Source organism: Kogia breviceps, chromosome 19 (assembly GCF_026419965.1).
Source record: "Kogia breviceps isolate mKogBre1 chromosome 19, mKogBre1 haplotype 1, whole genome shotgun sequence".
Taxonomy (NCBI): Eukaryota; Metazoa; Chordata; class Mammalia; order Artiodactyla; family Physeteridae; genus Kogia; species Kogia breviceps.
The window spans coordinates 9,229,823-9,250,585 of NC_081328.1; the positions used below are offsets into that span (position 1 = coordinate 9,229,823).

The 20,763-nt window shown below is 56.1% G+C and overlaps 4 protein-coding genes across 12 annotated transcripts; 2 read left to right on the plus strand and 2 right to left on the minus strand.

Annotated features, from left to right (window-relative positions):
- Positions 1 to 1,284: 1,284 nt before the first annotated feature.
- Positions 1,285 to 4,356, minus strand: SLC25A11 (solute carrier family 25 member 11). Its single transcript, XM_059046799.2, has 8 exons — positions 3,977 to 4,356; positions 3,225 to 3,377; positions 2,935 to 3,141; positions 2,666 to 2,756; positions 2,494 to 2,584; positions 2,308 to 2,407; positions 2,176 to 2,227; positions 1,285 to 2,039 (listed from the first exon to the last, which is right to left on the minus strand). Exons 1-8 carry the CDS (start codon positions 4,069 to 4,071, stop codon positions 1,884 to 1,886), a joined length of 945 nt encoding a protein of 314 aa, XP_058902782.1. The 5' UTR covers positions 4,072 to 4,356; the 3' UTR covers positions 1,285 to 1,883.
- RNF167 (ring finger protein 167) lies at positions 4,037 to 9,074 on the plus strand. Of its 6 annotated transcripts, none has more exons than XM_067020966.1 (10): positions 4,037 to 4,279; positions 4,657 to 5,155; positions 5,240 to 5,320; positions 6,596 to 6,721; positions 6,827 to 6,914; positions 7,105 to 7,195; positions 7,425 to 7,530; positions 7,673 to 7,766; positions 8,407 to 8,487; positions 8,568 to 9,074. In XM_067020966.1, exons 2-10 carry the CDS (start codon positions 5,072 to 5,074, stop codon positions 8,864 to 8,866), a joined length of 1,050 nt encoding a protein of 349 aa, XP_066877067.1. In that variant the 5' UTR covers positions 4,037 to 4,279; positions 4,657 to 5,071; the 3' UTR covers positions 8,867 to 9,074. The 6 variants fall into 6 exon arrangements, with proteins under 6 accessions (XP_066877067.1, XP_066877066.1, XP_066877069.1 ...); XM_067020965.1 differs by having other exon boundaries at positions 4,263 to 4,487; XM_059046793.2 differs by lacking the exon at positions 4,037 to 4,279 and adding an exon at positions 4,468 to 4,520.
- A 464-nt stretch (positions 9,075 to 9,538) lies between these two features.
- Positions 9,539 to 12,743, minus strand: PFN1 (profilin 1). Its single transcript, XM_059046834.2, has 3 exons — positions 12,113 to 12,743; positions 10,477 to 10,669; positions 9,539 to 9,867 (listed from the first exon to the last, which is right to left on the minus strand). Exons 1-3 carry the CDS (start codon positions 12,242 to 12,244, stop codon positions 9,770 to 9,772), a joined length of 423 nt encoding a protein of 140 aa, XP_058902817.1. The 5' UTR covers positions 12,245 to 12,743; the 3' UTR covers positions 9,539 to 9,769.
- Positions 12,744 to 12,840: 97 nt separating this feature from the next.
- ENO3 (enolase 3) lies at positions 12,841 to 19,998 on the plus strand. 4 transcript variants are annotated; one of them, XM_067020917.1, is made up of 12 exons: positions 12,841 to 13,473; positions 15,771 to 15,857; positions 16,125 to 16,220; positions 16,371 to 16,429; positions 16,601 to 16,670; positions 17,068 to 17,201; positions 18,096 to 18,318; positions 18,410 to 18,607; positions 18,808 to 19,009; positions 19,435 to 19,543; positions 19,702 to 19,760; positions 19,847 to 19,998. In XM_067020917.1, the coding sequence occupies exons 2-12, from the start codon at positions 15,773 to 15,775 to the stop codon at positions 19,914 to 19,916; spliced, it is 1,305 nt and encodes a 434-aa protein (XP_066877018.1). In that variant the 5' UTR covers positions 12,841 to 13,473; positions 15,771 to 15,772; the 3' UTR covers positions 19,917 to 19,998. The 4 variants fall into 4 exon arrangements, with proteins under 4 accessions (XP_066877018.1, XP_066877017.1, XP_066877016.1 ...); XM_067020916.1 differs by lacking the exon at positions 12,841 to 13,473 and adding an exon at positions 13,613 to 14,901; XM_067020915.1 differs by lacking the exon at positions 12,841 to 13,473 and adding an exon at positions 13,645 to 15,177.
- Positions 19,999 to 20,763: the final 765 nt, after the last annotated feature.

Genomic DNA, 20,763 nt, shown 5'->3' on the forward strand with positions numbered 1-20,763 from the left:
CCTGCTCTGCCCAGGGCAGCAGGAAGGGAAGGGGAGGGCCTGGCAGTGAGTGCTATCTTGATGGGTTTTACTGAACTAATCTCGGTTTCCTGCTGTCAAGCCAGGAGGTAGGCGGATGGAGCCCAGTTCTCGCCCCTGGTGCCATGGATCCTGCCGTTCACCTGACCACATTGGGTAGGGCTTTCTCTCCTGCCTCCAGCCCAAGCCAACACTTCTGGCTCCACGGAGACCCCTTCCTCCAGATGGTGCAGGAAGAATCCTCCTAACCTGAAACCCTGACCACACCTTTCTCCTGCTCTGAACTCTTTCCGAAATAGAGGACAACTCCTGAGCTTGGCGACTGAGGACTTCCGTGCACCAACCCATCTAACAGTGCAGCTTCCCCTTCCACAGCAGACACTTCACAGCCTGTGCTCCAGCTATTACAAACTTTGCAGAGATCACCAGCTCCCCCGCGTTTCTCCTCTAGGCCTTTGCTCTCAGTGGGCCAGGAGTGCTGCCCCGCCCCACTTCTCTGGCCAGTCGGGCACTGGGCACCATCTCCCCTCACCCAGGCTGGCCCGGGTGCCCCACAACACCCTGCAGCGCTCTGTTGCTGACTCCCAGTTTCCCTGTGTCATCCTCCCCTCTGGACTTGGCACTCCTAAGGACAAGGTCCAGGCTTCAAGTGTCTCAAAGCAGCCCCTGTGGCCCAGGCCAGCATGTGCATGGAGAGGGTAAGAAAGGAGGCAGAGGTGGGAGGGCCCGGCTGCACCGCCAGGCTGCTGAGCTCAACTTCTACTGACGAGGTTCTGCCAAGGCGACAGTTCCCACCTGCCGTCTGCCTGTCCCCTGGCCTGCCTGTCCCCTGGCCTGGCTTGGGAGAAGCCTTCAGGCCTCGTGCCGCCCAGTCCTCCTTCCAATTGACCTTCCTATGCCCTTTTATGCCCCAAGAGGTTCCTAAGCTCCTTGAGGGCAGGGCCTGGGAGTCACACATCTCCTAAAGAAATGGAGAAGGCAGTCACTCTCCCGAGCTTACGGCTCACATCAAGCCTCCAGGCTCTGGGGGCCTGGCTCTGTGCCCACTCTGCCCCCGACAGGTCAGCCTTCCCCTCTCAGACTCTATTCCCTCCCTCTTCAGGCTGCAGAAACAGTCACCAGACCCCAGAGGTTTTTCCTGGGGATTACATATGACCTGGGCGTCTGTTGCATTCTTGAGCAAGGGGCTGGGAAGCAACACCCAGGGCCTGGAGTTTGCGTTTTTCTCACCCTTCAGCTGCTGTGACATGACTGATTTACATAACATTTGCATAAAAACAGCGGGTACTTTTTCTTTAATAATTTTTCTTAAAAACTCCAGTTCCTGTTCTCCAGGGGCATCCGCTTCTTTGTCCAGTCTCCTCCCCCTCCTGCGCCCACAACTCTCCAGATTTGGGGGTGGTGTCATCAATCCAATTTATTGATTACGTCCTCAGAGAGGTGGAGGAAGGAGGGGCCATGTCCTCCCACTGCAGACCTTTGATCATCTTGACAGCTTCGGCACTCTCCTGTCCCCTCAGCTCTGCCTTGGTTTCCCCACTGAGAAAGGGGGCCTTCTGCTGTACTATGTGCCCTGAAACTAATACCCAAGAGGAGACCAGAGATCTGCAGGGAGCTTCCCACCTCTGTGCAAGGCATAGGCAGGGACAGAGAGATCATGATGATTAGGACAAGGAGGGCAAGCTGGAGCAGGGGCAGGACAGACCAAAAGTCCTTTATCACAGAGGAGAGAACCATACTGTGGAGGGAAAATAAATAGAGGGGCCCAGGGCAGCAGAGTCTAGGTCCCCTGTGGGGCACACTGACTGCAGGAGCAGCGGGCGAGTGGGAGCCCCGGCACAGCGGCTCCAGGCCCCTCGCTCGCCTCAGCCACTGAGGAAGAGACGCTTGTAGGCCTTGTTCATCTGCTCCAAGAAGATGAAAGTGAGGACAGTGTGGGGACCCAGGCGTGCATAGTATGGTGTAAAGCCCTTCCACAGACTGAAGAAGCCCTCGTAGCGGATGACCTTCACCAGCACATCCTAGACAGCCAGGCAGGCACGGCACTGAGGCTGGGACCTGGCCTCTGGGACCCTCTTCCTCTTACCCAGCTATCCCCCACTCCCACTCCCAGGGCATCCAATCCGGCAGCCCAAGTCCCTAGCCCTGCTTCCTCACCAGCCCGTTCTTGTATTCCGGCTTCCCGTCAATCATTCGCATGTTCTGGATCCTGAAGGAGAGGAGGCAGGGGCGTGAGAGACCTCAAGAGGGCTCTCCCGTCCTTCTCCAGGCCCAGGTCTGCACACTCACCGGGTCTTGACAATGTCCACAGGCATGGAGGCAGCAGTGGTGACCAGGCCGCTGATCATGCTGGCACAGAAGTGGCACAGGATGTTGTCAGAGAAGTAGCCTGGAGGAGGCAGGGTAGGGGGTGGCGGTCAGCTCCGAGCTGGCCTAGGCTAGGCTGGGAGCTGAGGGCCCAGCTCTGGGTCTCACCTGAGTCCAGTAAAAACTGCTTGGACTGGGAGTAGGAGGCGAGCTGGGCGGCATTGACGACGACGGCTCGAGCCATGGTAGGGATGCAGCCCTGGGGTGGGGGGGATGGGGGAGAGGTCAGAAATGCCCAAGACCTGACCCCACATCCCCAGTCTCCAGCCCCTTCACTCACCCTCCATAATGTGGGGACGCCCTCTTCCCGGGCGATTCGAATCAGGGCATTAAACACGTTTTTGTAGCCACGGCGCTGGTCAGCTGGAAGCCTGGTGGGAAGGTAGGGAGAGGCCAAGTTTGGGATAGACCACCCTGCCCCCACAGGAGCAAAGAAAGGGAGGCCAGAATACTGTGATCAGGTGAATGCCGTGCTCTAGATCTAGAATAAGAAATCGGTTCTAGATTCCAGGGAATGGGGCTGGGGGCAGGCTCAGACCTGGAACTCACCGGCCATCAGCGGTCATGCGGATAAGAGCCACCTCAGCTGGTGTTCCCACAAAGGCACCAGTTGCACCTGCAGTCATGCCAATCAGGGCCTTCAGCAGAAAGCCAGGGGGTGTACCATCAGCCCCAGTCAGGCGCTCAAACAGCACGGTATAGATACCAAGGCGAGTAGTGGTATAGGTGGCCTGGCGCAGCAGGCCAGCTGACAGTCTGGGGAGCGAAGGTGTCAGTGCATCAAGCCAAAGTCTAGAGCTGTCAACCCACACCCTACCCCCATCCTTTGGCCCCAGTACCCGGTGTAAATGCCCCGCAGCCCTTCTGCCCTCAGAATGCTGGTGAGGGCATGGAAGCTGGTTTTGTACTCTCGTGTCTTGGCTCCTTCCCCACTCAGCTGCATCCGGTTCTTCACCAGGTCCAGGGGCTGCACAAAAACTGTAGCTCCCATCCTGGGGGAAGACAGGGGTGGGGTCAAGAGATAGGTGTGCCAGATCTACCAAAGGCCCCTGGAGCCCGGCAACAAGAGATCACAAAGGGCAGGGCCTGCCATGCGATGGACTACATGTTCAGGAGGCTGGTGGGCATGTGTACATGAGTCTCTGCGTGTACCAAGAGCAATGGGTCTGAAAAGTCCAGCGGTCCAGTAGGGGCCATGCAATGAAAGTGTTCCATGCAGCTCCCAGGGTGTCAAGCAGTGACCCAGAGATTGCATGCAGTCCGGCCCAAGGAGGAGAGGTGGGCATTCATGACCTGGGACTCCACGTATTCCAGCAGGAGCCATGCAATGACCTGAAACCCCAAACAGCCCCGCAGAGCCAAGCAATGGGTTGGGAAACCCTGGTGGCCCGGTGGGGGCCGTGTATGCAGCCCTGAAGGGGCCCTGCGATGGGTGAAAAGATCCTAGCAGCCCATCAATGACCTCGTAATACGATGGGGACAGCAATGACCCCGTGTCACCTCGGTTCACTGCAACACACCCAAAGAACAGGGCCCGGTTCCTGGCACCCGTCCCTGCCTCCTCCTGTCCCTCCCTGGGGCCTGAGCTTACCCGGCCAGGCCCCCAAACAGGAACTTGACGGACTTAGGGGAGGTACGGGGCTTCCCGTTCATCCCACAAGCCCCGGGACTCGACGTCGCCGCCATCGCCACTAAATGGCCCTCGGCTCCCGGACCCGTGCGCGCGCGGCCCCGCTCGCGCCCAAGGTGACACCGCGCGCGCAACAGGGGCGAGGGCGCGCGCGCACGCCCCTGCGCTCAGGTCCAGCGCCAGCAGAAAGTTGGCGCAGGCGCAGGCGCGAGCGCAAAGGCGTCCGGGAGTAAGGCGGAGCTGAAGGAGGAGCTTCAAGAATGGGTGAGGGGACGGGGTGCAGCTATTCAGGCAGCCAGAGCATAGGCGCAATTTTTATCGAATTGGAGTCGCGGGAAAATAGAGGGGAGGGTTATTTGAAGATCTCGCGAGATCGAGTGAGCTAGACTAGTTAGGCGGTCTCTCGCGATAGATACAGGAAGCCGTCAGCAGGTGGGAGGGAGTGTGGTGACGACTCTCGCGAGACTTGAAGGTACGGCGGCCGTGGCCAGAGGGAGGAGGAGAGGTTTGGAAACCGGGCAGCTGAGGGATCCCGGGCACTAGCGGAGAAGCGACTAAGTCGTCTTCTGGGGCCTCGGTGCTCCTTTCATCTCCACAGGCACTCCCTCCACCTCTAACCTTTCTTTTAATCGGCCTTTTAGGACCGGAAGTCCTTCGTCTTGAGCGTCCATTGCTGGAAGCGGCCTTTGTTTGCCGGAAACCCTTTTCCAGGGGATGGAAAGACGGCCCACCTGGCCGGAAGTCCCACCTCCTTGAGCTCCCCCACCCTTCCAGAAGTTTTTCTGTCACCTGTGCTTGCCTCCGTTCCCTTTCCCCGTTTTATTCCTGTACCAGAAAGGGGTATTTTTGGTGTCTCCCTCCTAGCTCCATTAAACGGGTTGGCTGTCTCACTCCCCGAGTCGGGGGTCCTTCCCCGCGCCCCCATGTAGCTGGGAAGTGGGACCTGGGGGTGGTTGGACCCCTGGGATCCTGAAGGAGGGCAAGAGAGGACGCAGAACTCCGTTTCTGCTCCTGTTATCGGGACGCGGCCTCCTCCGCTTCTCCCCCCCCGCTGCCATGCACCCTGCGGCCTTCCCGCTTCCTGTGGTTGTGGCCACTGTGCTGTGGGGAGCGGCCCCCACCCGGGGGCTCATTCGAGCGGTGAGTCTGAGGGGCCGTTAGGGGAAGGGCGCCGAAGGGAGAGGTTGCAGGCTGAAGGGCAAACATGGACTCTTTTGTCCGCAGATCTCGGACCACAATGCCAGCATGGACTTTGCAGACCTCCCAGCTCTCTTTGGGGCTGCCTTGAGCCAGGAGGGGCTTCAGGTGATTTTCTTCCCTCTTTCCTGTTTCCCTGAATTCTCCCCGCTGGGTAGGGGTTGAGGAGCCTTTCTTGGGTGAAGTTGGAGGTAGGAAGAGAGTCAAGTTAGGAACTAAGTGCAAGAGCACATCTAGTGTGGTGGAATCCAGAATCTGGAGGGAGAATACAAAGTCTGCTCCTAGAACTCTGAGCCTTAGAAGGGAGACTGAAAGTGGACTAAGATAAAAGGCAGGACGAGTGGTGCATATCAGTAGGGTCTCTAGAGCCAGTTACTGGTTTTATGACCTTGGACAAATTATCTCTCTGAGCCTTAGTTTGTTTTACTGTAAAATGGGATAACAATAGAAGTTATCACATGTGTTATTGTGAGAATTAGATAAGCAATTTTGTAGTAGTTTTTCACAAAGACTGCCATATAAGCAAGAACTCAGTTGGGCCGTAGATATCAGTATAGTAGTTGTTTGTGAGATGGGTAATTGGAAAATTAAAGGGAGATGTTAAAAAAAATTCAACTGAGTAAATTTTAAAGCTCTTACTGGTTTTATTTAATGACCCATTAATCAAGCAGCATTCCACCTAGCAGATAGAAAGGATCTCTGAAGAACTATACAAAATGACAGACTTACAGCCAGAATAGAGTGGGGCAAGGAAGTTATACTAGCAAAGATTAGATTGTCTGTGGCAAGATCTCCTTTCTTTGGGGGACTGCAGGGGTCTGCCAGGCAGATTACCTCACTAGTGCTGACCAAGTAACTCCAGATAGAGTGGTTTAAGATTCCATTCCTGGGGGAGGCTAAAATTTTAATTAAGTATTGAGTCTGGTGACATGGGGGTCAGCACAAATAACTCCATTTGGGTTTGGTCTTGTGTTTTTTTTAAACGGGAATATGTTCCCTACGAGTATGTATTAGAGCAGGGAATGTGAAACAACTTGAGAAGTGACTTGGATGAATGGAGAATTGAATTACAATCAGTGGGAAACTGGAAGGCAAAACAATAAGCTAGGAGTGTGGAGTGTATATTAGCTCATCTAGGAAAGGGAGAGGGATGACGGAGGGTCTGGTAAAGGAATGTTGTTTGATGTGATTGCATCTTCAGGAGGCTAAGAGAAGAGATAGATGTCTGACTTTGGTGGGATGCTCAGACCCCAGGAATGAGCTCAGACCCCAGGAATGAGCTCAGACCCCACTGACCTGTGGGGGCCATTGTGCTTGGTGGGACCTGTGGGGAGCAGCACCTAGGGAGATGAAATCCAGCTGTTGTTTGCTTCTCTTCTCCAGGGCTTCCTTGTGGAGGCTCACCCAGACAATGCCTGCAGCCCCATTGCCCCACCACCCCCAGCCCCGGTCAACGGGTCAGTCTTTATTGCACTGCTTCGAAGATTCGACTGCAACTTTGACCTCAAGGTTGCTGAATGTGGAGTGGGAGCTGGGAGGCTGAGGGTTAAAAAGGCACCAGGAATGAAAGGTGGCAAGGCCCATGATGGCTTCTTATCTGCCTTGTCTCCCTAGGTCCTAAATGCTCAGAAGGCTGGGTATGGTGCAGCTGTGGTACACAATGTGAATTCCAATGAACTTCTGAATATGGTGTGGAATAGTGGTAAGGTTGGAGGATCTGGACAGCTGGGTTTTCAGTAGAGCTTAGACTGAGAGACGGCGGGAGGGCTGAAGCCTTAGGGAAAAGAAATCAGTCCTTTAGGTGGAATGGGGCAAGAGAGCCAAATGCGAGGGTTACCAAAGGATTCGTATGGAAGGTTGGGGTCCCCAGTGTAATGCCCTAATCCCTGCAGAGGAAATCCAGCAGCAGATCTGGATCCCGTCTGTGTTTATTGGGGAGAGAAGCTCCGAATACCTGCGTGCCCTCTTTGTCTACGAGAAGGGGTAGGACGTGTCCCTCCTTCCTACTCTTCCTTCAGCACTTCCATGCCAACCTGGACTCCAAGCCTGTGCCCCAACCATTCAGCCTCAGGCCCATCATGCTCTGCCTCTTGGTACTTTCTTCCCATCCCCTTCCCCCTCCGTGGGCCCTGTCCAGAGCCAGTTACTTTGTCCCTCTTCCTTTGTCCCTTTGCCTTTCCTGCCCCTCTGATATTCGTCTTCCTTTTCCCAGGGCTCGGGTGCTTCTGGTCCCAGACAATAGCTTCCCCTTGGGCTATTACCTCATCCCTTTCACAGGGATTGTGGGACTACTGGTTTTGGCCATGGGAGCAGTGATGGTGAGTAGCTCAGGGACCAAGATGGGAAGAGCTGAGGCCTTTAAAGCCAGACTGGCTCTGGGATTGCGAGATAGGGCTGGTTTGTACGGGATTGTCCAGATGTGTTCTCCAAGACTGATCCATCCACTCCCCCTCTCACCAGATAGTTCGTTGTATCCAGCACAGGAAACGGCTCCAGAGGAATCGGCTGACCAAAGAGCAACTGAAACAGATTCCTACACATGACTATCAGAAGGGTGAGGAGGGTGGAGGAGAGCAGGCCCTTCCCACTGTTTCCCTGGCTCTGAAGGAGCTGGAGCCCAGGAGAAAAGAGGCAGAGATGGCAGGGAGGTGTCAGCTTGAGACGCCAGCTTTGTTCCTTTTTTTACGCATACAGTGAGGACAGGACGGGATTAGAGCAGGAAATGGAAAGCAAACATGATTAAATGTAATAGTTGGGACTGGGGGTGGGGAGATGGAGGACCTTGCTCATAAGAGAGAAGGTGGAGAAAGCAGAAAAATGGAAGGAGTGGGGAAGATTCTGCCAGAGAAGGAAGACACAGGTAAGGAGGGGCTGGGTTTTCGGCACTGGAGCCTCCAGTGCCCATATAAGGCTGTGGCAGAAGCCCTGCCCCGTTTCTGCTCCTCCCACTCCCGCTCTCCACCCTCATACCTCCCCCCCAAAAAACCACTTCCCTTCTTACCTCTGTTTCTCTTTACTTGTTCTAACCCCGGATTCCTCATGTTCTGCCCTGCTCCAGTCTTAGCTCTTCCACTGGTTCTGTAGAACCAGAGAAAATAACTTTTGCAGGGTTTAGCTCCGCCACCGGCCTCCCAGAGTGAGTTGTGGGCCCTGGTCCAGGATGGCTCAGTAAAAGAACTTTGTTCTTCCACCAGGAGACCAGTATGATGTGTGTGCCATCTGCCTGGATGAATACGAGGATGGGGACAAGCTGAGGGTGCTCCCCTGCGCTCACGGTGAGGCCCTCACTTCCTGTGCCCGTGCCCCGCCACTCCACCAGCAGGCACCACGTGCTTCATCTCATTCCTCTTGGCAGCTTATCACATCCGCTGTGTGGACCCCTGGCTCACTCAGACCCGGAAGACCTGTCCCATCTGCAAGCAGCCTGTTCATCGGGGTCCTGGGGATGAGGAGCAGGAGGAAGAAACCCAGGAGCAAGAGGGTGATGAGGAAGGGGAGCCAAGGGACCACCCTGCTTCAGAACGGACCCCACTTCTGGGCTCTACCCCCACACCTCCCACCTCCTTTGGCTCTCTGGCCCCAGCTCCCCTAGTCCTTCCTGGGTCTTCCACAGATCCCTCACCCTCTACCTCTGCAGCTGCCATCCTGGTCTAGTAGTCCCCTTTCCCCTCCACCTCTGATGACCTATTTGCACAGCTCCTCTTCCTCTCTACGGTCTTCTACGTTGAGGGATAGGAGACAAGGAATAGGAGTCGTTCCCACCCCAGGTTTCTCCCTTACCTAACTCCATCCTCTTGAAGGGGTTGGGGGTACAAAGGGATGGGGTTTTCATTTACTGGGTTAATAAAATTGTTTTTGTGGACTACGGGTGAGGTCATTCTCGCACAGGTAAACGTACCCTTTTGGGGAATTGCCCCTTTCTGCCATACATGGGCAAGGGAGTGCTGGGAGGCTAACCTGTAGTCTTAAGGGCAGCCCCAAGTAGGCATCTGTTGTGACTCCGGGAGGGGGAGCCCCACCCACATGTGAGGATGACTCAACTGGCCCTGCCTTGCCAGCAGGCCTGGGCCCATTCTGTTGGTCTGGATGGCTCTATTCCATTATCCACCGATTCAGTTAGCACACTGAGGACGCAGGTAGGGCTGGCCCACCTGGCCAGGTAGGCCTGAGGCAGGTGTTTAATTCTGGACATGAAAGCAAGCTCAAAATCCTAGACTTTGTAGTGCCTCAACCCTTCTGCTGCTTCTGACCCCAAGCCAGGATGAAGGAGGCAGATCACAGTGGCTGTCCTCCATCCTGACACCCAGGCTAAAACCACACAGCACCTTGTCAGTATAATCTTTTTTTATTCAGGAAAAAAACCAAAAAAAATTTTCCAACCACACACAGGAGGGGTATGGGTTGGGGGAAGGGTGTCTGTCCATCCAGCCCAGGCCCCCAGCCCATGTGGTTTTGGCAGCAATAAGGGGTGTGGGGTAATGGCCCAAAAAATAAAAATGGTGTATGTGTGTGTGAGAAGGAGAGGGGTGCAAAAGCAGTGGGGAGTGACAGACGAGGTCAGTACTGGGAACGCCGCAGGTGGCAGGCCATTTCATGACATTTCTTGTTGATCGTACCACCGTGGATACCTTCTTTGCCCATCAGCAGGACTAGCGCTGGAGGAAAGAGAAAGGAGGCTAGGACCCAGGTGTCACAATCCCACCCCCGGCCAGCTGTTCAGCAGCTGTCCAGCCCTGGGGGCTGTAACCCAACCTCATCTCTCCCAACCCCCCCCACACACAGGCAGGCTGTCAGTCACCCTGAAACAATAGGGCTTTTCAAAAGAGGAAAATCAAGCTTAAAGGCTGGAAAGGAACACAGTAAAATTTAGGGGTCAAAGGCTTGTGGACAGTTGACTCGTGTTCAGGCTAGAAACGGCTGTGGATGAGCCTACCACCTCCAAGTTTTTAGAGCTCAAAACACAAGAGCTAAGTGCTGGCTTATGACTAACAGTCTACCTCTTACAAGAAAATAGGAAGTTTCTCATCTGAAATGGCTCAAGGCAAGAAGGAACTTAGGTAATACAGTTCAACTTCTTTACATTGTAAGATGAGGAACTGAGAACTGAAGGGACAATCCAGTGTCCCAGCATCCAGCAGGCTGGGAGTAGAAACCTGGTCTGATCCCTTCATACTGGGTGATCCACACAGAAGAACCCAAAAAATTAACAGAAAGAAGTACATTAGAGATTTTGGAGCTAGAGAAAGGGTAAGACTCAAACTCACTCTTGGTAGTCAGGGTGACAGTGATATTGAAGGTGGGGGCTCCGCAGGTGCTCTTGGTACGAAGATCCATGGTAAATTCCCCTTCCTGCATCAGTGAGTCCCGGATCACAGAACATTTCTGGCCCCCAAGCGTTAGCCCATTCACGTAAAAACTTGACCGGTCTTTGCCAACCAGGGTACCAACCTCAGCTGGCTGGAAGGGGAATCAAGCACCCATCAAGTTAGTACACCAAGGTTCCCACCTTCTTCTCCAAGGACCCACCTGCCTTCCACTTCTCTGGGAAGCTAAACCCCCTGGGGGGGGAGATAACGTATGTTATGTGCTTTGTACACATCCGTGAAATTTGACTCAGGACTGTTGGAAGTTAGTACACAAAAAGATCATGATCTTCAAACCTAGAGAACGGTAATAAGGGACAACATAATCCTCTGGAAACTTAGATGTCGTTTAATAAGGAAAACAAACCCAGAAAATAAAGGGGGCCAAAAACCAGTTAAGAGAATGGAGTGGGGAGCCTTTGGATGCTCAGAACTCCTTCAGGAAAAGCAGAAGCGAAGAGGGAAAGGGAGGGGGCGGGCAATGCAGGAGAAGCAACTTTGCCCTTATTTGGTCAAAGGTTCTGCAGGAGTTGTTAGGGGCCCGGACGCCTGGGTCTCCAAGTAACCTCGAGTTTAGGTCCAGGTATTTATGCTCTAAGATGAGGAAGCAGATGCCTGGGGGCTTTCCGGGAAAGTTAAAAAACTTTTGGAGGGGACCTGGGACTAGACCCGGAAAGCCAGCTCTCGGGTCTAGATACCCCATGGAACGTATCTCCCCCTCCCCCGTAACACCCCAAATCCCCACATCCGGTCCCCTCCCGCCCGGAAATCCCCTTCCCCATTTCGAACTTCCGCTCCCCTCCCCACTTCCGGGCAGTGTGGATAGAGGAGGTGGTGATGGGGACAGCAGTAGTCGTCCCTTATTCTCTCACTCATACTGTCCTAGAACTTCTCACAAAGTTCCCCTGCTCCAGGCCCCGCCGGATGGCGGGAAGGGAGGGCGAGGGGACTTCCGGGGCTGGCCTCACAGGAATGTTGAGTCCAACGTGCCGACTTGGGGTGGGGGGAGGTCGTGTGGCGGCCTAGCCCTCTCTTACGGAGTTGGGAGGGGCAGGGAGCCCACGGAGCACGGACATGGGACCCAGGCCGTGCGACTGGGGCTCCCTCCCCCATAAAGTGGAACAATGGTGGAGGGGGCGCGAGCTGGCGGCCGGAAGTAGAGCTAGGGGTCCAGGGGTCCCCAAGTCCCTTCTCAATCACAATCCCGAGCGGAAATTGCGGTGCGTGCCCGACCCACCCTGGAGGAGGCGGAAGTGGGCCGCCGCACCGGGCGGTGCGCCCCTCCCCGCCCTGTGTCCCGGATGTAACGCCCCGTCGCGGAAAGCAGAGCGGCGGGCTGGCTGGGCGCCGCCGCCAGGGGCGTAGGACTCAGGGGGCCACGGAGGGACCCGCTCACGTGCAGCCACCATTCGCGCCACTTCCAGGGCAAGGACCGGGTCACGGCCTTTCGCTGCCCTCCCCAGACCGCGCCCGCCACCACCCAAGTCCCTCCCTCAGGGTGCAAGCCCGGCCAGTCTCCGCGCAGGCCTCGCAGTACCGTGATGTTGACGAAGGTCTTCCCGGGGACGGCGGCCCAGACGGAGGGCGAGTCCTTATAGCCCACGATGGCCGCGTCCTGACACACCCCGTCCGCCATGAGGTTTTCGATGTAGGCGTTCCAGCCGGCCATGGCGCTGCTACTGGGGTGCTCTCGGGGCTGCTGCTGGGGCCACGGGCTGGGCTCGGGCTGCCTCGGGCTGGCGGACGGGGGAAGGCGGAGAGCTTGGGGCACGCGCTGCTGTCCGGACCGCGGCTCTGCTAGCAGTGCAGCAGCCCTCGCACCGCCACTTCCTGCTCCTCCCCACCCCCCTAGATTTTTATTTGCAAAGGGCGGTGGGGGCGGGGCCTGCTCCCCATTCCCTCCCTCCCTCTCCTCGCCTGCCCAGATAGCGAACTTTGCAAATGCAATTTAAAAAATCCCTCCCCCTACTGCAAAATTTGCAGAGTTCGATGGAAAGCGACGCAAAAAGGATGGGGGGCGGGGGTGGGTTAGGGTTAGGGCTCCCTCCACTTCGCATAGAATATCAGTCAGACTTTGGTGTACGGAAAGGGAGTGAGCCAGAGGGAGGAAGGAAAGTGAAAAGAGAAAGAATTAGCAAACTGCAAATTTAGCAAATTAAAGAGGGTTCGGGTAACTCAGGGTTAAACGGAATGACTCCCCCTTCCCCCACCTTTGCCGGCGGGGGGGGTTGGGGGAAAGGAACGGCGGGCGGCGGCGGCGCCTGCGCCCGCGCCTGCGCCTGCGCCGGGGCCGGGAGGGAAAGCGCGTGGCGCGGTTGGGGTTGGCGGCTGGCTTCGCGGGCGCACGCCCGGGCGCACCGGGCGGGACGGATTTGGACCCCCTGCGAAGGAAGGCCAGCCGGGGACGTGTCTCCCGCCGGGCGGAAGGGGCGGGGGCGAGGCGTGCGCATTGCCGCTTCTGCCCCCCTTGATTTTATTTATTCAAGAAATAAGGGAGTAAAGGGAAATTTGACAAAATACCCCGGCCGTTTTCAGAGTTGAAGGCATCCACCAGGGACATTTCTGTCCCCAGCATCTACCCGGGCGGCACAAGTGGCACTGGCTGGAGCCCACCTCGACTCCAGGGGATTATCCCTCGCGCTGGATCAACTCCAGCCTCAGGCCTCACCCCCACGTCCCAGCTCCGCCCATCCCCCGGTCAGCAGTTTGGGTCACCGGCCGTGCCCCTTGGCCCGTCTCTGCAGAGGTCACTGAGCGACCGTGGGGCGAGAAGAGCGGGCCTATTTTTCAAGGCGGAAGAATACTAAGCGGTTTCAAGATTGCAACTTTTTCAAGAAGGGGAAAGTCCCTTCTACTTTGGCCCGTTAAGTTTTTTCTTCTTTTTCAGTAAAACTTATGGTAAGAACTTGTGTGCGATTAGTTCACTCACCGCCCACCGGGAAGAGGGTGGGGCAGGACCCAGAGGCCTGCTTAGGTAAACTAGCCCTTGCTGGCCGCCCGAGCAGCTGAGGGGCTTGGCCACTTCCGGTCCCTCGGGGGTGGGGCGCTTCCCGGGCGGGAAGGGGCTCCGCTCCTCTCAGGTCCTCGCCAGCGGCGCGGTGCCCTCGCGGCCACTCCGAACCCCAGGGGTATCCACGCTCTCCGAACCCGTGTTCCTCGACAACCGCCGTGGCTGAATCACTGGCCGGCTCGGGCGGGGCCGCATGCGGGCACGTGGCGGCGCTCCCCGCCCGCCGTCTCCTGACCCTTGGCCTACCGCACCCCCTGCCCCAGGGTGGAAATCTCCGGAGAGGGAGCGGCCAGAGATAAGGGGGGGAGGGCGAGATGGAAGACCGGGGGTAGGGATCCTGAGGTGGGGGCTGGGAGACACACCGCGGGGCAGGCAGGGCGGGGAAGGGAGCTCGGGAGAGAGCCGGGGGCTGAGTCACCGGGCGCCGGCGCCGCGAAGGGCTTCCGAGTCGGGGGCGACAAGGAGGGAAGCCGATGACCCTTGTTCGCCGGCCGGCCGGAGCCCGGGCGTGCCCTCAGCTCCCGCAGGGGCTGCAGCCAAAGTCGGGGCAGACCTCACTCCCGCCAGGCCCGCCGAGGCGGAGAGAGTCACCGAGTGCAGAGACCCACTTCCCTGCAATGCTGCTAGCCGACCACCCGACTGGACCCCGGCAGTCAGACGCTCAGAAAGGGCCACCCCCTCCTCTCGTCCATTCATTTTTTTCACTTTTGATTCAGCTTCATTCACTGATGGGCTGGGATCACGACCTGAAGCGCCCGAGGTCTGGGGGAAAGGGCTCCTGACTGTCTCCGCGCAGGGCGATAAGTGCTGTCCTAGCGCTGTCAGTAGGGCGCCGCGCCAACTCTGAGGGCCTGTCTAAATTCGTCAGCCTGTCCCCTCCCCCACTGCCTTTGCTGGCCGAGAGAGGGTAGGATGGGGTGGAGCCGAGGGAGGCCGCAATGGGGACCCTGAGAGGTGAGACTGTCTCACCTTCTGAGTGGGGAGTTCAATTTTAGAGCTCAGAGCTTGCCCAGAACCCCCTGCCCCTGCCCCCACTGAGGACAGAGGCAGTCCCCCGCCCTCCAAGTGAGCTGAGCACGTGTGGATGTCGTTCCTGCACCCCCTCTTCCAGGCCCCCTCCCCAGCCCTGCAGGACTCAGGTTACCCCTGGCCTTTCCTAAAGGGCACTAGTTCCTCTTTAACCTTTGCAAAAGAGGAATATAATCCTGGGGAGAGGAGGAACACACACACCCCATTCTGAAGCCCCTCCCCTGTTTCTCTCCGGGAGTGGAATTAAAAATAAGGACTTTTACTGGGGAACAGAGAGAAAGGAGGGGGTAAGTCATTGATCTTTTGGGAAGGGGGCAGGTGTCTAGTGCCAAAGGCTTCTGTTTTAGGCTATAGTGGGCACTTGGCTGCCAGCCGGGCTGGAGGGGGAAGATGGAGAGGGTGAGAGGCGGGGCTGGCTGGGGTACAGGGTGGCTGGAGGATAAATGCCCAGCCTGAGAGGGGGTGAGCTGACACTGTCCCAGCTGCCACCTAGACTCGGAGCCCAGCGAAGAAATCCCAGGTCTGGTGACTCTTTCAGCCCCGGGGTATAGAGGTGGTCAAAGGTGAGGGTGGTGCTGCTTGGAGAAAAGGGGAGAAATGTCAGCATTCTTTTCCTTCTGGGACTGGGGGTGCTTAAGAAGCCTGGAGGGGTTGGAGCAAGCAGGATGGGGGTGCCCAAGGACAGGGAAACAAACAAGACTGTGGAGAGAAGCAGGCAGAGACGATGGAGAAGCGTGGTTAGAGTTGGAGCCAGGTGGGGGAATCTGGGGCCCCTGAGGATTTGGAGAAGGCTGAGGGGCAGGAAAATGAGGTAGACTAACAGGAGAGGATCCGAGGGCTAGGGATCCGTGGAGAACAGAGTACTTGGCCGGAGGGTGGAGGGAGAAGGCAGAAGTGCAGCTTTGCAGGAGGTGGGGTTGAGCAAGTAGTGGAGTTTTAAGAGAGGCCTCCTGATTCTTAAGATGGGAGAGTGGAATAGAAGCTGTTCTGAGTGGGGGAGGGGCTGCGCCTGCCACTTTGGTGTGTGACCTTTTTGTGGGATATTTTTAGCTCCAGCACCTGCCTTCTTGGGGCAGGAAGACTCTTAAAGGGTAAGGGATTTCAGGTTCCTTAAGGGGTCAACTGTCCACACTCACTCACACCTCTCGCCCTGCAGCCATGGCCATGCAGAAAATCTTTGCCCGAGAAATCCTGGACTCCAGGGGCAACCCCACAGTGGAGGTGGACCTGCACACGGCCAAGGGTAATAGGCCCATTGAATGGGTTTACCTGGGAAGACCCCAACTCCATCTGCCTTTGCCCCCCAACTCTATGCCACATCCGCTCCTTTCTCTGGGATCCCCCCTCCCAGCCTTCTTCCCAGGCCTTGCTCTTCCAGCCTGCTCCCCAGCACGGAGAAGCACGAGTCTCTCTGCACTGCCTCCTGTCCCTGGGCTCGGAGAGGAGACATCAGTCCTTTGGGGGTGAATGGGACTGACTCTCTGTGATCTTTCAATTCCTCCCACCTCAGGCCGATTCCGAGCAGCTGTGCCCAGTGGAGCTTCCACAGGTATCTATGAAGCTCTGGAACTAAGAGATGGAGACAAATCTCGCTACCTGGGGAAAGGTGAGGAAAGACCAAGGGGGTGGTTTCAGGACGTAATATGCCATGTCTGCACAGGGTAGAGGACGGGAACCCAAAGCTCTTGAGGAGCTGGGGGCCACGGGAAGAGACCTAATTGAATAGAAGATCTGAACCCCCTGCTTCGGCCTCTAGGGGTCCTGAAGGCCGTGGAACACATCAATAAGACTCTAGGCCCCGCACTGCTGGAAAAGGCAAGTGGAGGACCCTCTCTCCCCCTCACCTGCTACCTGGTCCCAAGCAGCTCAGGCTTGGCCAACCATCCCGTCTGCCCCAAATACCTGCACTTCTCTTTCCTCCAGCACATGCCCTGACTCCTGAGAAATATAACCTCTGTTCTCCCCTCCTCAATCCTGCCCTTCCAGAAACTAAGCGTGGTGGATCAAGAAAAAGTTGACAAATTTATGATTGAGCTGGATGGGACAGAGAATAAGTGTGAGTGAAGGGCTGGGGACAGGGGTCGGGATGGGCTGTGGGAGGGGTGGGGGAGAGACCGAGGACTGAGGTCTGGTTAGGATTATTTCTGTGTCTCGCATTTTGGGGCACACCGTAACTGGCTGGATTTGTATTCATCGCACAGGCATTTCCTGATGCCTGCCCTGTGCCAGGCTTGGGCTGGGCTGTGGACACAGCCGTGAAGCGGACACATTCCCCTGGGCTGGGTGTTCCCAGAGCACCTCAGGCTGTTGGGGAGAGATCTGTTAACAAACACAGTGCCCAGTGGTTTGGAGTTCTGGATTCTTTCTGGGGTGACCAGAAGGGACATTCTAGGAGCTGACCCTAAACCCTGTGTGAGGGGCTCTCACACTTTCTTTGTACTCGCTTTCTCCAGCCAAGTTTGGGGCCAATGCCATCCTGGGCGTGTCCCTGGCCGTGTGCAAGGCCGGAGCAGCTGAGAAGGGGGTCCCGCTCTACCGACACATTGCAGATCTCGCCGGCAACCCAGATCTGATCCTCCCGGTCCCTGTGAGTGCAGCTGCCCCGCCGCATCCCACAGTGACCCCACCCAGCAGGGAGGGCATAAGCAGCCCCTGGAAAGTCCACCTTTCAGACCCAGCTCCAAAGAAATGGTTTCCTGAAATGGAACCTCTCCTGCTGTGGTCCAGCCCTCCCCCTTTCCCACAATCGAAACCTTCCCTTTAACCTCTCTCTGCTTCTTTCCCTTGATGTAACCGGGTTCCTTCACATTCCAATCCCAGGCTCAGTAACTCCAATTTCTCATTCTGTCCTGTGCTCCAACCCCAAATCAGATCGAGAGCTTCTTCATGGCAAAGATCTTGGCATTTTATTTTTGTATCTTCTTTAATACTTATCAAACCAAATTTGCTCTTTATGGAAATCCTTTGAATTTCATTGCAATAATAATGTTACCATTTGTTGTTACTTACTAGCTAGATTGTTTAAGAGCCTGAGCTCTGGAGGCAAGCTGCTGGGTTCGGATGCTGGTTTCGTCCCTTTACTAGTTTACTAGTGTGATTTTAGGCAAGTTTATTTAATCTGTCTATGCCTCAGTTTCCTTATCTGTAAAGTGAGGGATAATAAATTGTACCTAGTTACAGGGTAGTTTTGAGAATAAAATGAGCCAATAAAATATATGTAAAGCACTTAGAGCAGTGCCTGGCCTGTAGTAAGTGCCATATCAGTGTTAGCTGCTACACCAGGCACAGGCTAAGAACTTTACATCCCGTTGCTCTAATTCAACACATAAGATCCTGCAGGTAAGCAGGTGGTGTCCCCATGTTATGGAAATGAGGATGGAGTCTCTGAGAAGTAAAATTATTCATCCTAGACCCTTCAGTAAGTAGTGGATCCAGGATTCCACATCGATGCCCAGGTCTAAGCACCCTCTCCCCATCTCAGGCCTTCAATGTGATCAACGGGGGCTCCCATGCTGGAAACAAGCTGGCCATGCAGGAGTTCATGATCCTGCCCGTGGGAGCCAGATCCTTCAGGGAAGCCATGCGCATCGGTGCCGAGGTCTACCACCACCTCAAGGGGGTCATCAAGGCCAAGTATGGGAAGGACGCCACCAATGTGGGTGATGAGGGCGGCTTTGCACCCAACATCCTGGAGAACAATGAAGGTCAGTGTGAGCACTCGGGGGGGCAGAACCCCTGGGTCCCCGTGGAGACGGGGTGCACCGGAGCCTCGGGTCCTCTCTTTCCCTCCCCCAGCCCTGGAGCTGCTGAAGACCGCCATCCAGGCAGCTGGTTACCCCGACAAGGTGGTGATTGGCATGGACGTGGCGGCGTCTGAGTTCTATCGCCACGGGAAGTATGATCTCGACTTCAAGTCACCTGACGACCCCGCACGGCACATCTCTGGGGAGGAGCTGGGGGAGCTGTATAAGAGCTTCATCAAGAGCTATCCTGGTGAGACCCTGGGGTTCCATCGCTCCTGCTTGAGTCTCCAGCAACCGCCCCGCACACTGGCTTCAGCCTCTCCACCGCCACCAACTCAGTCCTTCCAATCCTTAGCGCCACTGCAATCTCCACCCAAACTCTCCTGACCTGTCACTCCTCTGTGAGGCCCTTCTGACCTTTGACCCGAATCTGCTCCCCTTCCCTACCAGTGGTCTCCATCGAGGACCCTTTTGACCAGGATGACTGGGCTACCTGGACCTCATTCCTCTCGGGGGTCAACATCCAGATCGTGGGGGACGACCTCACAGTCACCAACCCCAAGAGGATTAGCCAGGCCGTTGAGAAGAAGGCCTGCAACTGCCTGCTGCTGAAGGTCAACCAGATCGGCTCAGTGACCGAATCCATCCAGGCGTGAGTGCCTCTGGCCCTGGGGCATCGTGGCCTCCCTCCACCCATACCCAGTCCGGCTAGCTGCAGGACTGCCCACTAACTCCGAGTCCGATTTTCCCTTGGCTCCTGACCCACCCCGCCCTTTCGACCTCAAGGCTTTAACTCTTGACCTCACCCCGAGCTTTGCCATTGTTGCCCTGCCGTGCCTCATCCCCACCCCGCCCCATGCCATCCGTCTCCCAGATTCTGCTGCTTCCCACCAGCGTTCAGGAGCCCAAATTCAAGATCAAGAATCTCCCCTTCTCTCCTGCTTCCCAAAGAACTTAGTCATCACCCTCCCCTCAAATCTCCCACTCCCCAAAACAGAAGGGAAAAGCCCCACCTAGCCGCTGGCTTTCCCACTGAGGAGGTCCCACCGGCGCTTATTGAGTGTCCTCTCCACCTAGCTGCAAACTGGCTCAGTCTAACGGCTGGGGGGTGATGGTGAGCCACCGCTCCGGGGAAACCGAGGACACGTTCATCGCTGACCTCGTGGTTGGGCTCTGCACGGGACAGGTACTAGTGGCCCCCCTCTGCTGACTGTCTGAGTTTTCTTGGGATCCCTGGCCTCATGCCCTGGAGTTGAATGCCACCACAGGCTGCTCCCTCAGGGCCTGGCCCAATCCCTCGTCCGTGGTCTCATGCAACTCCTGGAATTCCTCTTCCCTCTTCAGATCAAGACTGGTGCCCCCTGCCGCTCAGAGCGTCTGGCCAAATACAATCAGCTCATGAGGTACAGTGGGTGCAGTAGGCCTGGGTGTAAGGAGCTGAGGGCTCTTGGGTTGGAATATCACAGCCCTGACTCTGTCTGCCTTCCAGGATTGAGGAGGCTCTCGGGGACAAGGCTGTTTTTGCTGGACGCAAGTTCCGTAACCCAAAGGCCAAGTGAGAAGCTGGAGGCCCCAGGATCCCACAGGACAGATCTAGGCCTTCAAGCCCTTCCCCCTGAAATAAACACTGGTGCCAACCAAGGCAGTGGCCTGCTTGTTTGTGGGAGGGAGGGAGGAGATGCTGGTCTCTGAGCTGGAGGAGACAGGAGGTGGAGAAGTAGGGGCAGGAAGGGAAAATGGACATGGAACCTGCTGGGACAAGGAGGAAGTGAGGGACTGGCCAGAGAGAAAGTTGGGCTGGCTCTAGAACCCCAAAGCTCACATTATGGAAGGAGGCTGGGGGAAGCGGGTGTATTATGTGAAATGAAGCTGAAGAGGAACTGACAGAACACTGAACCAGCTCCGGAGAAGGGGAGCAGGGTGGGGGCCAAGGCTTGACATCACCATGAGGGGGAAGCTGGATCAGACCTGCCCGTAAGTTGAAGTGCACGGTCTGCAGAGGTCACTGCAGTGTTAAGTCTGAGTGCTCGTCCTTATGAAATCGAAGTGCTTGGTGAGGATGAGCGTGTAACCAGAGCAGCTACCATTTCCATGGAGCTTGGAGGACGTGAAACTATTCTAACTATTTGACATATACTGGCCTGTGTAATCTTTTAAACAGTCCTATCAGATAGTTACCATTATTATCCCCATTTTAATGGTGAGGAAACTGAGGCACAAAAAGGTAAAATACTTTAACCGAGGTAACAGTAAGTGGCAGAGCCAGGATCCTAACCTAGGCCATTTGGCTGTAGTGACTGTGCTCTTAAAATACTATCTCTTATAAATTTCTACAAAAGTGTCAATATTTCGCCATCTTTGGCCCACAAAAACAATCTTATACTGTTCAATCTATAATTGTTTCTC